The 13382-nt window shown below is 48.7% G+C and overlaps 1 protein-coding gene across 22 annotated transcripts in view; it reads right to left on the bottom strand.

Annotated features, from left to right (window-relative positions):
- MAGI1 (membrane associated guanylate kinase, WW and PDZ domain containing 1) overlaps window positions 1–10673 on the bottom strand; it is a 361904-nt gene extending 351231 nt beyond the window's left edge. For all 22 annotated transcript variants that reach the window (XM_075513672.1, XM_075513674.1, XM_075513675.1 and 19 more), the window contains exon 1: window positions 9939–10673. In XM_075513672.1, the coding sequence (XP_075369787.1) occupies window positions 9939–10224 (286 nt within the window). In that variant the 5' untranslated portion in view covers window positions 10225–10673. The remainder of the gene's footprint in view (window positions 1–9938) is intronic.
- Between the last annotated feature and the right edge of the window lie 2709 nt (window positions 10674–13382).

Raw genomic sequence — 13382 nt, 5'->3', positions numbered from 1 at the left:
ATGGTGAAATCCATGGCATTGGCTGTTTAACAGCCTGAGCTGCTGGAGTCATTGGGTTAGTTTCCACTAAAAAGGAAAAAAAAAGAAAGAGAGACAAGAAGAAGAGATTCTGGAACTCTTCATTGAAGCAGCTTTTGACAATCTGAATGCTAAAGTCCAAAAATTAAATATCTATATATTCATATATACACACCAGTCACATGTTCGAAGAGCCTCACCCAAGAATTCAAACTATTTTGATAGGTAATACACAATATTTTCACAAGCTCCTCCTCTTAGGCTGGGTGCAGGCTGTGTGTAGATATAAAACTTTCCCTATACGTAACCTCCCCGAGCAGCCAACCCTTGGACCAGCACAGCCCTGGTGTCCTCAACACCCTGTCTGGGTTTTGCCCAGAGCAGTTCTGCGCCTCCCGCAGAAAGCCAGAGACAGACAGTTAATTGCCTCACTCCACGTGTAGTAAACGAAGCTTCCTGCCACATGAAGGATTTACATAGACTATGGTTAAGTTCAGACAAAAAAAACCCTCCATGTGAAATTAGGTCAACAATCTCAGGCTGTCCATACATCTTCATTTGAAAAAAAAAAAAAAAAAAAGAAAAACAAAGAAAAAGAAAATGGGGTAATACAGTAAATGTAGAAAAGTATTTGTCAGCTCAGATCTCCATCTGATTAATAATAGCAGATGGTAGGTGACAGGGAGGACTCCATAGCACACACAGACTATACAAAAGTTGACAAAACACTACGTACCATTGCTAAGCAAGTTTGATATTTGCACGTAAAACAAATACACAAAATTTGCTGGGGTATGGGCAGAAGACAATCCAACAACAAAAAAGCCATCCCCTCCCAATAAACAAACAACTTACCGATATTCTTCAAAAACAACCGAATCCGTGATCCTCAGAGTGCCCCACTGCGAACCCAGCAGAGCCTCTGGACGTGCTCATGCAGACAGGCTGCTGCTGTTCCTCTCAGCCACAACCGGTGCACATTAAGAAGATATTCTATATTAGTCATTTCATTGTTTAAGGAAAAATGCATACCAGGGAAAAGAGAAGGACAAGATTTTTTGTTTTGCATCAGACTAATCCCTCTTTTGCCCTTAGGACAGGGAGAAAACAAAGCCTGGGCTGGACCGGTGGCTGCCAAAGCCCCATCAGGCGTCCTGTCCCGCAGCGCCTTCCCCAAGCACCAGCACTGCAAAGGGGGGAGACAGCTTGGAGATGACAATGTCCCCAAATCCAGCCAAACCACAGACTTCTCCTCCCCAGGCTCACTGGGGATCAGCTACGCCAGGGCTGTGCTGTGCCCCACGTCCCCTGGCTGTCCCCGCGCTGCTGAGGGGAGCCGTGCAGGCTCCCCAGCAACAGCCTGGAGGAGCACAAGCGATTTTAGACACCAACAGGATGTTCAATAGCGAAGTTGCATCCTATATTATATATCGACATAGTCATTTAGGGCGCCCAGAGAAAGATGATGTTTGTCTAGACTGCTCTGGGACAGAGGTCTGTCATCAGCTGGAAAGACAGCCACACTCCTGGCTGATCCTGCAGAAAGCACTTGGCCGCCTCTGCTTTTAGAGATGGCCTCAGCATCAGTAACAAATCCAGTAGCGAACAGGGAAATCCTTCCTCAACCTGATGCTTTTGGTATCTTTCACATATCTCCTGCTGCCCATCTCTCTCCCTCTCCTCCAGCCATCCTTCCCGCCAGGCTCCAGTGAATTGTTCCTCGCCACGTCCAAGCCCCAGGAGCATTCTCCTGCATCTTTGCTGCTTAATTTGCTAAGTGGGAGTTCTACCCGCACCTCTGGGTAGAAGAGGGCGGGCATGTTCCTCGCTATTTTTAAGAAAAGTCTTTTCACAGTTATTCTGCAGCCCAGGTCCTCACCTGCCCAGTTCAGCCTGTTTGGGAGGTAACTTTCCCCTCTCTCATGCATCCAAATAAATCCGAGACATCTGTGTCTGTCATCAGTTTGGACTAACACCCACTTAGCACAGGATCTGCACCACTGGAATAAGAGAAGTTGAACATCAAAGTTTTTTTCTGAAAGTACGCAATATCTGCACAGCTTTGTTTGTGTTGAGGGAGTGGCTGGATTTTAGGCAGCCTCTTTTTCAAAGGCTTTTTGTTAATAACTAAATGAAAAACCCAGAGTTGAGGTTTTCCCCTTAAAAAACAAGCCACTGTGATTAAGGATATGAAGAAAGAAAAGTCGGTCTCTTCCCAGCCTAATTGTACTGAGGCACTGACTTCAGGGCTCCAAAATTACAGATGTATAATCCAAGACAATGAACTCTTTAGTCAAGGATTAGCAAACCATGCAAAACTGATTCCTTATTCAAATGCCTTCCAATTGTAAGGGCATCTGTTCCACTTTGCAAGTCATCCCAAAGGCTTTGTTTGTTTTTTTTCCTGTTCCATTATGAAGACAGGGCGCTTTGCATTATTTTCACACCGTGTAATAAGTGCTGTTGTTTAGTCTAATAGGGGACAGTCAATGAAATCCAATAAATATTTTTACCTTATTTTTCTTTTAAGTTATGATACAAGCCTTCTCAAATATAAAAACAGGAACTGGTCTTAGTCAAAAGCCAAGTCTGTAAAAATGTAACCCAAAACATCAGGACCTGAAGAAAAAATTATTTTGTTTCTCCAAGGTCTACTAGGGGCAGTTAAAAAAAAAAAGAATTTATGCAGGTTTAAATAATATTACTAACACAAAACAGTTCAGCACAAATGATGCCAAAGTCAGGACTGGGGACTAGCAGAGAGAGCGGTGCCATCGTTCCAGCCCGTAGCAGCAGAATAGCTCTGGAAACCATTTAAAATGTCACAGGAGGAAGGATGGATGGAGTGTCTGACCTTTGGAAACTGAAGGGTGGATCTCAACAAAAATATCCCAGCTACCCTGAGCCATGCTGCTCCTGCAGGGCCAAGAAGGATGCTGGCCCACCTATTCGGTCTAGAAGGAAAAGCAAAAAAGAAAAATAAAGAAAAAAGAAATCCAGATCTGCCAATCAGCCCAATGTAAAAGCTGCCAAGCTGCTCTGGAAACAGGCAGCCTCTTCCGCAGCTCTCTATCAGATCAGTAGAAAACAAATTCTGGATGATAGCCCAGGCTTAGGTTTGTTTCCCAACACCAGATCCTTGCAGGGAGCCCCAAATTTAAACCATCGAACACACTGAATATGTGGATCTCAATGGGCTGCCGGCTCTGGTGGGACTCAGAGCCTCACCTGTCAAACCACCACCACAGCTAAGCCAAAGCAAGTTGCGCGAGACCGAAATATAAAGCAAGAAAACAAAACATCAAGTGTCAAGAGAGACAGAGAAAATGATGACAGCGGTGAAAATTCTGTTTCTGCAGGAGCTGGTCTTGCACGCTCAGCAGCGCTGTCACTCAGCGCCAAAAAGCTGCTGCTTTCTCTGTCCTGCAAGCGGTGCCTCCAGTGACAGGGTAAGGGGAGCGGATAAGATCTTCACAGATCATGGGGGGGACGACCCAGCCCTGTGCCCTTGGTGTGAAAAGGTCATTTAATACTCAGTTTCTAAAAGGCAAAAATAAATTTTTTTCCACAGCTGAGCTAGAGAAAAACTCTGCAGAAATACGGAGCAAGAAGATCCCAAATTTTGCTGCTCCAGGAGTTGGGATGCAGAGCTGGAAGGAGCTCAGAGGGGATGGAGGGGTCTGAGTACCAGCCCTACAAGTACCACTGATTGCTCACAGTAAGGATCCCTGCCTTCCACTAACACTTTGTCTCAAACTCTTCATAGTCCTCCTATAAATTCATGGCACTTGCTCATACAGAACCAGTACTCCACGCTTTTCACCAAGAAATTTAAGTCACTTGCAGCATACAAAGATTAAAACCCGTACGCCTTGATTTACGTGTTCCACTCAAAGTCGGAGGAAGTGTAAAAAAACCCCAAACACGTCAAATAACTAGCAAGCATAGCTTCTGTCTGGACGAAAGTAAGGGAATGTAAAAAAAATGTGACAAACCTGGTCAATTATTTTAAAAAACCTCAACAGAGGTCCCAAGGATGCCACCCTTGCCCACAGCTCAGACCTTGCTAATGCGACAGAAAAAGCCCTTGAGGCAGCAGCATCTTCTCAGTTTCCACATTACCTTCAAATTGAGCAAAGTTGAAACCTAACAAATGAGAGGCGTGTTGGCTCAAACCATCAGTTCTGCACAGCCACGAAAGTGCTACTCAGCAGATCTTTACACCTTAATGTAGCTGCTCTTGGGCAAATGTTTTCCCTGTGCATGCATGCATTGTCAAAGGAGTAGGGTTATTTCTCAGGCATCAGATAAAGAGATACAGAAACAGCAGAGAGATCCATGAATGATCACAGCCTAGACCAGAGAAAAATGACAATCCCAAACACAGGAATGCCACGAGCTATTGATGGTTTGGCTTTCAAACCTGTTAAAAGAAGTTATTACATTTCTAACAAGATACATGGAAGATTAATCTTAAATTTCACAATAGCAGGTCAATAATTCAGTCATGCAGGAGTTGTAACTTGGTCTTAAAAAATAAACCGAAACAACACACAGGATGGTGTTAACATCTTATTTTGCAATGATGCTGAATGACTGCTCGTAATTAAGACTATAATTGAGATTTAATTGTGCTGTGATCTGACTAGCCATAAGGAGGGAGCCTGGAGTCCCATCTCAATGGGTGGAAAGATCAACCTTGTTGTGGAAAACATAATCCCATTTCATGCCATTAAAAGGATCACGTTAATTCTTGAAAATTTTTATAACAGAGAAGATGTGGCACTTAGGCTCCAACGTCCATCTCTGGGGTGCTATCTCATAGCTCTGGAGAGGATGGATGCCTGGTTTGCTACAAGCTGGATCAACCTCTAAATCCTGAGAAGTACTACACTGTAAATTCAGGCATAGTAAAGATAAGGTCTTCCTCACAGCTGTATTTTAATACACAGACATACACATTTCGTAACTATTAACACAGTACTACTTTAAAGAAAGATTATTGATTTGTAGCAAAATACATTAGAAGTGGTGCAAAAAAGAGATTCTGCCTTTTTTTATTTTACGTTTCAGTAGTGACTAGCCCTGCACAATGCTCATCCCAGCAGGTCAGTGTCGAAAACAGGCCTTATAAATCTAAAACGCATGAACATCTCCCAAGTTTTCGGATGGCAAATCTTTCACTCCACTTCAAATCCACTTGGGTCCTAAAAGAATTCAGGTCAAATGGAAAAATGACTTACAGAATTCACCGTGCAAGTGACTAGCACTCAGCTATGCAAAGACTGAAGGAAAACACTTTTTGGAGCTCATGCGTGACGCTACAGAAGTAAACTAGGACCAGCAAGAGCTCACTCTCTAAACAGCTTTTCCCTTCGCTGGCCCAAGGGAGGCAGCTGCCTGCACATTAAACCGAATGCAAGCTCTGCTACATCTGAGGGAGGCACGCGTGCATCAGCGCTCGCTTTCGGTCTCTGCAATGCCAGGCACCGGCATAACCTCCTTAGCGTGGGATGCTCAGTGTCACCCACTGACAAAGTCACACTCTGCTTCCCAGTGTTCGCTAAACTACTGAACACACAAAAACTTACAGATGCATCAACTTTTCTTTCATGTTCTACAAAAAAAAAAAAAAAAATCCAAGACAGCAATTCTCTACAAACTCTCTCAGGAAAATAAAAGGAAAAGGTCCGAATACCAGCTCATGCAAACTGTTTGAAAGAAGCTGGTTTCGTTCAGACTAGTACATGTAACTGATTTCAACATTTCATGATCACCTCGTACAGCAAATGCCAGCCTGACTTTGAAGCGTTGAGTCACTGCACCGTATATCAGAATTTATCTTAGGGTCAAGTTAATGTTTGAAAAGAAACAAATGCAGCTGATAGCGCTGGGTAAACAGTGACCGTTTCTGTTTGGGATCACGCCTGCTCCTGGTTGCCCTGTGTAGGGCTAAAAAAAAAAAAAAAAAAAAGAAAAAAAAGAAAAAAACCCAAAAAAAAACCAAAAAAACCCCGAACACCCCACAACTCCTCCCTACCGTGGGATCATCCTAGCTGCAAAGTACTATGAAAATTATTAATTGCATGAATTGATCTCAACACCTCCTGGTTTCAAAGCAATTGGTCATTTAGAGCTTGGGATCCTGAGACTTTTTAGAGAAGCAAAGTGTTGAACTGAGAACTAAAAAACAATTTAAGTGTACAAACATATTAACTTTGACAGTTTCCCATAGCAAGCATCTGGGTTGGTAGGATTTGGCACAGGTCATCTAACCAAGGAGCAAAAAAAATAAAAGGCCACAATCTGAAATCTCTCTGAATGTGCCCATCTCTCACTGAGGGAGAAAGAAAACCCAGACACATTGCCTTAAACAAAACACGGTCATTTTTTTATAGATACAGCCTTAACTCTTCCCTTTGTGAAGAACGGCATGATAAACTTTTGTTCTGTTGTGCTGGACTCTGTTAATCAAGATACATAAGAAGAAACAGTGTGCCCAATTTTATTATTGATTTATCCAAGTGAGCTATATATTATCAATTTATCCAAGTGAGCTATTTTGAAAACTGTGAAGTGTATTCAAGGAAGCTACAATATTCACAATACAGCCAAGAAATCATTGTGTTAAGGCAATGCCAGCTTTACACAAGAATATGCGAGCACTGCTCCTATAATTCAATCTATTAATTCTATACTCTCAGACCAAGTAATAATAAAAATGCATTTATTAACTCCACAGGAGTTAATTGCCAATTTCATCAGAATTTAGGCACAGATGTAAGATGGAAACAGTCAGTCATAAAAGCACTACATGTTAACTAAGGTTTTTTCACACATTTGACAGTTCTGAAAGTTACTAAGATACATGGCAGCAGATTCTTCCTCTCTCCCCCCAAAAAAGAGGCACTAGAGTAGCATATTTTTTTGCAAACATAATAACAAAAAAGGGGGCATATGGGGAAAAGAAAGGGAAAGCGTTGTTAACGTTCTTTAGCTTTCCTCACCCTTTCTCACGGGGTAAGCAAAGGACCAAGAAATCCCATATGAGCAGTACTAAACACTGTTATTCCAATTAGGCAAATTCATACAGGTTCCCCCTTTTTGTACTTTGTGGGAACCTATTCAAACTTACGACTCACAAAAGCAAGAAAAAATATTGCACGTGGACCTGTAAGTCTATAAACCCTAGTTTAATGATAAAGCCCGTGCATAGCCTATTCCACCTATGTTTCACATCCCAGTCCCTTGTCTTCCACTAAGTGCAAGGTCAGAACAGTTATTTTCTCTGTTCGTGCTTGCAGATGACTGACTTATTTATAGTAAATTTCCTGTTTTTCCAGCCTTGTAAATGTCATACAAAATAGACAAGGCAATAAAACGTATGCATTTCCAGGCTAAATATTGCCCTAGCACTTCAGCACCAGTTGATTAGGCACCAAGAACTGGGAAAAGGAGGATAATCATAGTTAAAAACGTGTTTACAATCTTATCTTCCCACTCCTTTGCTGTCTGCTCTAGTGCCACACACGTCCTCTTGAATGACAGTTGCCATCCCCATAATGAGATTTTTAATCAACATAGAAGTAATGCATTTTAATTAAAACATTCTCCCTTTCTACACTTATGATCCTGATCCACGAGGGAGTTCCCCACTCTGCGCAGAACAGTGCGCAGATGCCAGGCTACCACTGACAGGCACAAGGAACTGCTTTCCAGATCACAAAAATATTTAGTGATTTTAAAAAATATATATTTCTAGTCTACATTCCTGTCTAATAAAGCATTAAAAAAAAGGGGGGGGGGGGGGGGGGGAGAAAGAGGGAAACTACAATCTCAGTAACCAGGGGCTTAGTTCTCACCTCTGGATGAGGATGGTCCAAGGTTCAAGTGCCTGTCCTGACTCCAGGCTGGGTTTTGAAGCTTTTTCTCCCAAGTTCCAGGTAAACCCAACCAGTATGCTAAAACTCAGCTCTCTGCCCCTTCTTTTGACCACAGCCTGGACCTGAGACACACCTACCACTAAATTCTGTCATTTCTGGTATATTCCTATGACATGTTTCTATTTAGATTAACTAGTGTTTCCAAAACAACAAAAAGTTTAATCACAAATTGCTTGGTTGGGAAGATGTTTTTTTACACACCTCCCTTCATGCACCAACCCCATCACATTGCAACATCAGAAGCTGCTTTTTAACACTTCTGCTAAAACAATCAGTATGCAAAAAAAACCCTGCCTAATTTCCTCATACTTTTCTTCATGCTTTTCTCCCCCTCCCGCCTGGGCAGGGAAACCAGCAGGCTCAGTTTCCCTCCCCACTTCCCAGTGAAGCAGAGAAAACGCAGCAGGGAAAATACACATTTGTTTAAAGAAAACTGTTTTTGTTGGGAGTTCGACACTGTTTGCTGGAATAATTCTACCGACTCTTGGAAATGACTACCAAGGAGCAGTGATTCGGTACATGAGCTCCAGGGCAGTTTTGAGCTGCCATTGCCCCTGCAGAAGGGGAGCAGGTGGTGGAGGGGGATTGCACAGCTCAGCTCGGCTCCTCTCTGACACCCCATCGCCGCGATCTGCTCCGGCACCGCAGCTTTGAAGGATGGCTGTGAAACAAGTGCCTGCAGCCCTCTGGCTCAGCTCATCACTGAGGGGACAAGACTTCAGGTGACGGTCCTGCCAGACAGCCATAAATTGTGTCCACAGCGACCAGCTGGGTTGAACCAAGCACAGAACAAAAACCCTCTCACACCACCAGCCACAGCAAAACCCCCAACTTTGGGATGTATACACGTCTGGATGACAAATAAACTTTCCCCTAGGGAATCTCTTGGGCGATCCGAAGAAAACTTCCCTTCCTGCCTCCACTTGGAGCTGACCCCGGGTGCTCCCCCACCCCGCACACCTCCAGGTGTCCGGCTGCAGCCCTGCTCATCCTGCCCATCCCACCAGCCTCAGAGCAGCTGCGGCAACACTAACAGTGTCCTAGCACTAAATTCAAGTCCTGCCCTGGAAATTACAAGCCCATTAGCCAGGCCTGTTACGCTAACCTGTTGAGCGACTGTTGCGTGTACACGGATGCGAAGTGGCTTTTTTTTTTTTAATCTTGCATGGGAGGACTCTTCTTATCCTCTTCCCCAGCCAAACGGGAGAGCTACCTGTGCATGCCCTCACCTGTGCGCTGCAGGGCTGGGAGCACGGACGGGCCCTCACCTAGGGCAAACCAGGGGGGCAAAAAAAAAAAAGCAAACCCGAGCTGACTTTCAGCCAGAGAGGGGACTCGCCCTCGCAGGAGGGTCACAGCTTCTCCCTTCCCAAGGCAGCAGCCGGCAATCGCATGCGGCACTTTTTGAACAAGACCCCGGTCACCACCCAGCAGCGCGGCTGCTCGAAAGGATGCTCAGCTGCTGGAGGAGGGAATCTCCCCCACATTCCCCCAGCTGCGGGTCTGCCTTGGCCGCTCCGGGGGTCAGCCCCGGACACAGGGCTGCCCCCGCCACCCGTGGGTGCCCCCGCGACCCGTGGGTGCCCCCGCCGGGAGCGCTGGAGGCTCCGTGGTGCCTCAGGGGAAGTCTCACGCAATTGCTCGCTGCGCTTAACGCAGGCCAGAAAACTGCAGGGAGACTGCAGACTGACTCAGGACGTTAAGGTGCCCGCGCGTAAGTGCACACGGTAAAGGTGCGCACACGAGTGTGCGCAAACCGACGCGCACTGACACACGCCGCGCGTGAGTCCTTTCGGGGTCCTGCGCTGCCCCGAAGGGCTAACGTTCGCCTCTCCCTGCCGTACCGCGCTCGCCCTGGGCCACCCGGCACCGCCGGAGGGGCCCTCCGCCTCCCCCGCGGCCCCGTGGGCAGCGTGGAGGGGGTCCGGCCCTCCCCGGCCCTCCGCGGCCCCGCGCCCGTCCCGGCCGCGCTCGCACCTTGTCGGACGGCTTTCACCGCGATGGGGTCCTTGCAGCTCCGGATCACCTCCAGCACGTCGTAGCGCGGCAGCCCCGAGACGCGGACCCCCTGCACCTCCAGCAGCAGCTCCCCCTCGCTCAGCGCCGCCTCGCCGTCCCCCGCCACCGCGCCCGCGTAGGGGAACTCGCCGTGCTCCGCGCCGCCGAGCAGGGCGAAGCCCAGCTGCCCGCCGGGCCCGCGGGTGAGCGAGCACTGCCGCACCCGGCTGGCCCAGTGGTTCTTCTTCTGGACGACGCGCGACATGGTGCTGCGCGGCCGTCCGCGCCCGCGGAAGCGCGGTAAGCAGGTGCGCAGGGGGCGCCGGCCCGCTGCCTCATAGACCGCGCCGCCGCCGGCCCCTCAGGCCATCACCGCCGGCGCCGCGCCCCGCTCCGCCCGCGCGCGGCCCGCATGGCTCCGCGCCCGCGGAGGGCGCGCGCCCGCCTCCCGCCCTCCCCTCCGCGCCGTCCCTCGCCCGTGTTACTAAAAAAAAATTCGAAAGGGAAAAAGAAAAAAACACAACAGCGCTGAACAAGCAAAGGCGGCCGCTCCTCGCCCTCCCGCGCCGCTCTCCTGTTTTGCTGCCCCTCTCCGCGGGCGCTGCGCGGGGCGCGGAGGCGGCGCGCGGCGCCTTTAAGGCGGTACAAAGACCCGCTTGTTTTGTTACACTTCGCTCCGTCCCGCTCCGCCGCGCTCCGCGCCGCCGGCGCAGGCGCCCTGGCACACCCCGCCCCGGCCCGGCCCGGCCCCCGCCCGCTCCCCGCCCCCGGCGCGGCCCGGCCCGGCCCGGCCCGGCCCCCCCGCGCCCCACGTGCGAGCCCCGGCCCGGCCCCGCGCCGCTCTCGCCCGCTGCCCCCCGGCCGCGGCGCCGGTGCGCGCCCCGCTGCCGGGGGCCCCGCTCCCGCGGAAAACTTCTCCGTGACGGTGCCCCTCGGGGGGAACCTTCAGCAGAAGTAACGCGTCTCCGAGAAGGGGCCGGGCAGCGCGGGCGGGTCTCCCCCGCACACGGCTCCGCTGGGAGCCCCTGGAGATGGTCACGTTTCGGGGAAGAGGGGTGGTAATCCTTTGCTTTCCCGCGAGGATTTCTAGGATTTTCCAAGTTGCGAACCTTTGGAATCGCTGCTCACCTCTGCTGCCAGGGGGTTGTTACGGGAGAGGGCACGGTGAAGCAGAAGTCCCGAGGAAAAACTTGCACAAGCCTGTCATTAAAATGGTATTGAAGTGCTTGCGCCAGGCTGAGTTAAAGCCGTGCTCATACCCTTAGTTCTCCACTCCTCAACATTTTAGTGCTTGAATTTGCAATGTTAATAATGCTCTCACCTTTTATTTTCCCCCTGTAAATTGTTTAGAAGCTGGACAGATCTATAGTGAGGTCTGTCTGCTGGGGAAAGGGACGCGCATCCATTTGTTTGCCCTTGGCCACAACTCTTCAAAGTTACCCAGAACTGGTGCAAAACTCAAAAGGGGAAAATAAGTAAGCGTGCACGTACCAGCTGTCCCTTCCAGGTCATGCTCCATGCTTCCAAACCTGAAAGCCAGGCCTCATTTTGAGCAGTCTTATGCATGACCGAACCCCTTCCAGCAAGGAATTCAGTTGTCAGATGTGTGCGTGCCCTATTTTGCTGCTAATCGGGACTGAGAAGTGACACAGGGAAACAAAGAGCCTGGTCTCGCTCCCTGCGCTGCCCTAACGTGCGCTCTGCCGGTACAGCCCGCGGACTTTTGCTGCTGTCCACGTTGCGCTCTCGTCTCACATCTTTCAAGCCACGCGTGCACCAAAATGATCTGCGATGCAGGAGAGCCGGCAGGCTCGGGGAGCCCGTGTGCGATAGCTGGGGATGGAGCTCAGCCTAACGGCCTCCGGTGCTGGCTGAGCTCATCAGCCAGGCTTAGCTCACAGACCTCAAAAGAGGTCTGACAGGGGCGCCTTCCCTGCCCTTACATCTGTCCTAGATGAAGTAGGGAAGCCTGTCCTTCCCCACACCCTCCATCCCCATCACTCTTTTCCCCCAGCCGAGATCTCTCGTACGGCTATTTCATAAAATCCCCATCGCTGCAGGTGCTGCTCTGCAGCCGCAGAGGCCGCGGTCTCTGGCCCGAGTGGCGCAGCCACCTCCAGGCAAGGGAACGCGTTCTCCAATGTCACATAGCACAGCAGTGAGTCAGCTCCATCCCCTGTGCCTCAGGCACCTCTGTCCCCGTCTCCATGGGAAGCAGAGGGGAGTGCCAGTGCTCAGAAAGTTGGACTAAGTACCTGAGCCCCTTCCAAGGAGCAGGGCAGAGCCTGCCTTCCTGGGTATGAAGGGCAAGGGCAGAAGTGCACTCATGAAACTCAAATTACCTGCTATGTCTAGCCCTTGTTTTCTTCCATCTCTCTAAGAGGTTTCTTTCCATTTGGAACTTTAATATTTAATTTTCACGTTTAAAGCTGTGCTGATCCCCTATGTTTGAGCAGCAGTAACTGCCTTATGTCTGCTTTCACCGTCTCTGTAACCAGCTACCCAATTTGTCACTTTTAGGATCACAGCACGCTTTTTACTGTACCTTGACCAATAAAAACTGGATCAGTGATCAGGTTAAATCCCCCAAGGAATAAATGCTCAGGAGGCCCACGAACCCTGAGGAGCGGCAGCATGGCTAGTGGAGAAGGGTTTATGTCTCATCTGCATGCCAGCTGATAGTTGTGTCACACGTGTGAGCTCACAGCGCAAGGAGACTCTTGTTCACAGCTGAGAGCTGGGTGTGATGTATTTTCATCACCATCATTTTGCGGGATGTGTTATGTGACAGCCCTGCTAAGCTAGAATTCATCTGGGATCCATGCGAGCATCACATGAGCTGTGGCTGCCCTGAATAGATCTTACAGAACTACTCATGCCTCATGGAAAAATTTTTGAAAAACACTATTTAGAAAAACAAATTTTGCTAGTAAGATTTATGAGACAACAGATTTCCAAGGGCCATTTTCTGTTTGCTCACAAATGCTGCAACACTAACGCAAGTGTGAGCTGTTCCCATCGTAATCCTAACGCCATACTCATGTCTGGGCCAGCGTGTTCCCAAAACTGTTCTTGCTGGTAATTAACAAAACCCGCAAGCCTCAGCCAGAACTTTCTCTTGATTTTAAGACTTTCCCTTCAGTTTACCTCCGTGACCAACTTCCTACTGTTTTATCTCCTAGTTGCATCCAGTAAGGACCAGTTGGTCAAGCTGTTAGAATCATAGAATGCTTTGGGTTGGAAGGGACCTTTACAGGTCATCTAGTCCAACCCCCCTGCAAGAGCAGGGACATCTTTAACTAGATCAGGTTGCTCAGAGCCCCTTCCAGCCTTGAATGTTAATTCAGGATAGCCCTAGATCCTGGAAGCTGGCATCACTTGCAACAGCTCAAATATAGCCAAGATTTTTCATTGTCCTCATTC

The sequence above is a fragment of the Mycteria americana genome, chromosome 11 (genome assembly GCF_035582795.1).
Source record: "Mycteria americana isolate JAX WOST 10 ecotype Jacksonville Zoo and Gardens chromosome 11, USCA_MyAme_1.0, whole genome shotgun sequence".
Taxonomy (NCBI): Eukaryota; Metazoa; Chordata; class Aves; order Ciconiiformes; family Ciconiidae; genus Mycteria; species Mycteria americana.
The sequence above is the reverse complement of the archived record's forward strand: the minus strand, read 5'-3'. Positions and strand labels throughout refer to the sequence as shown.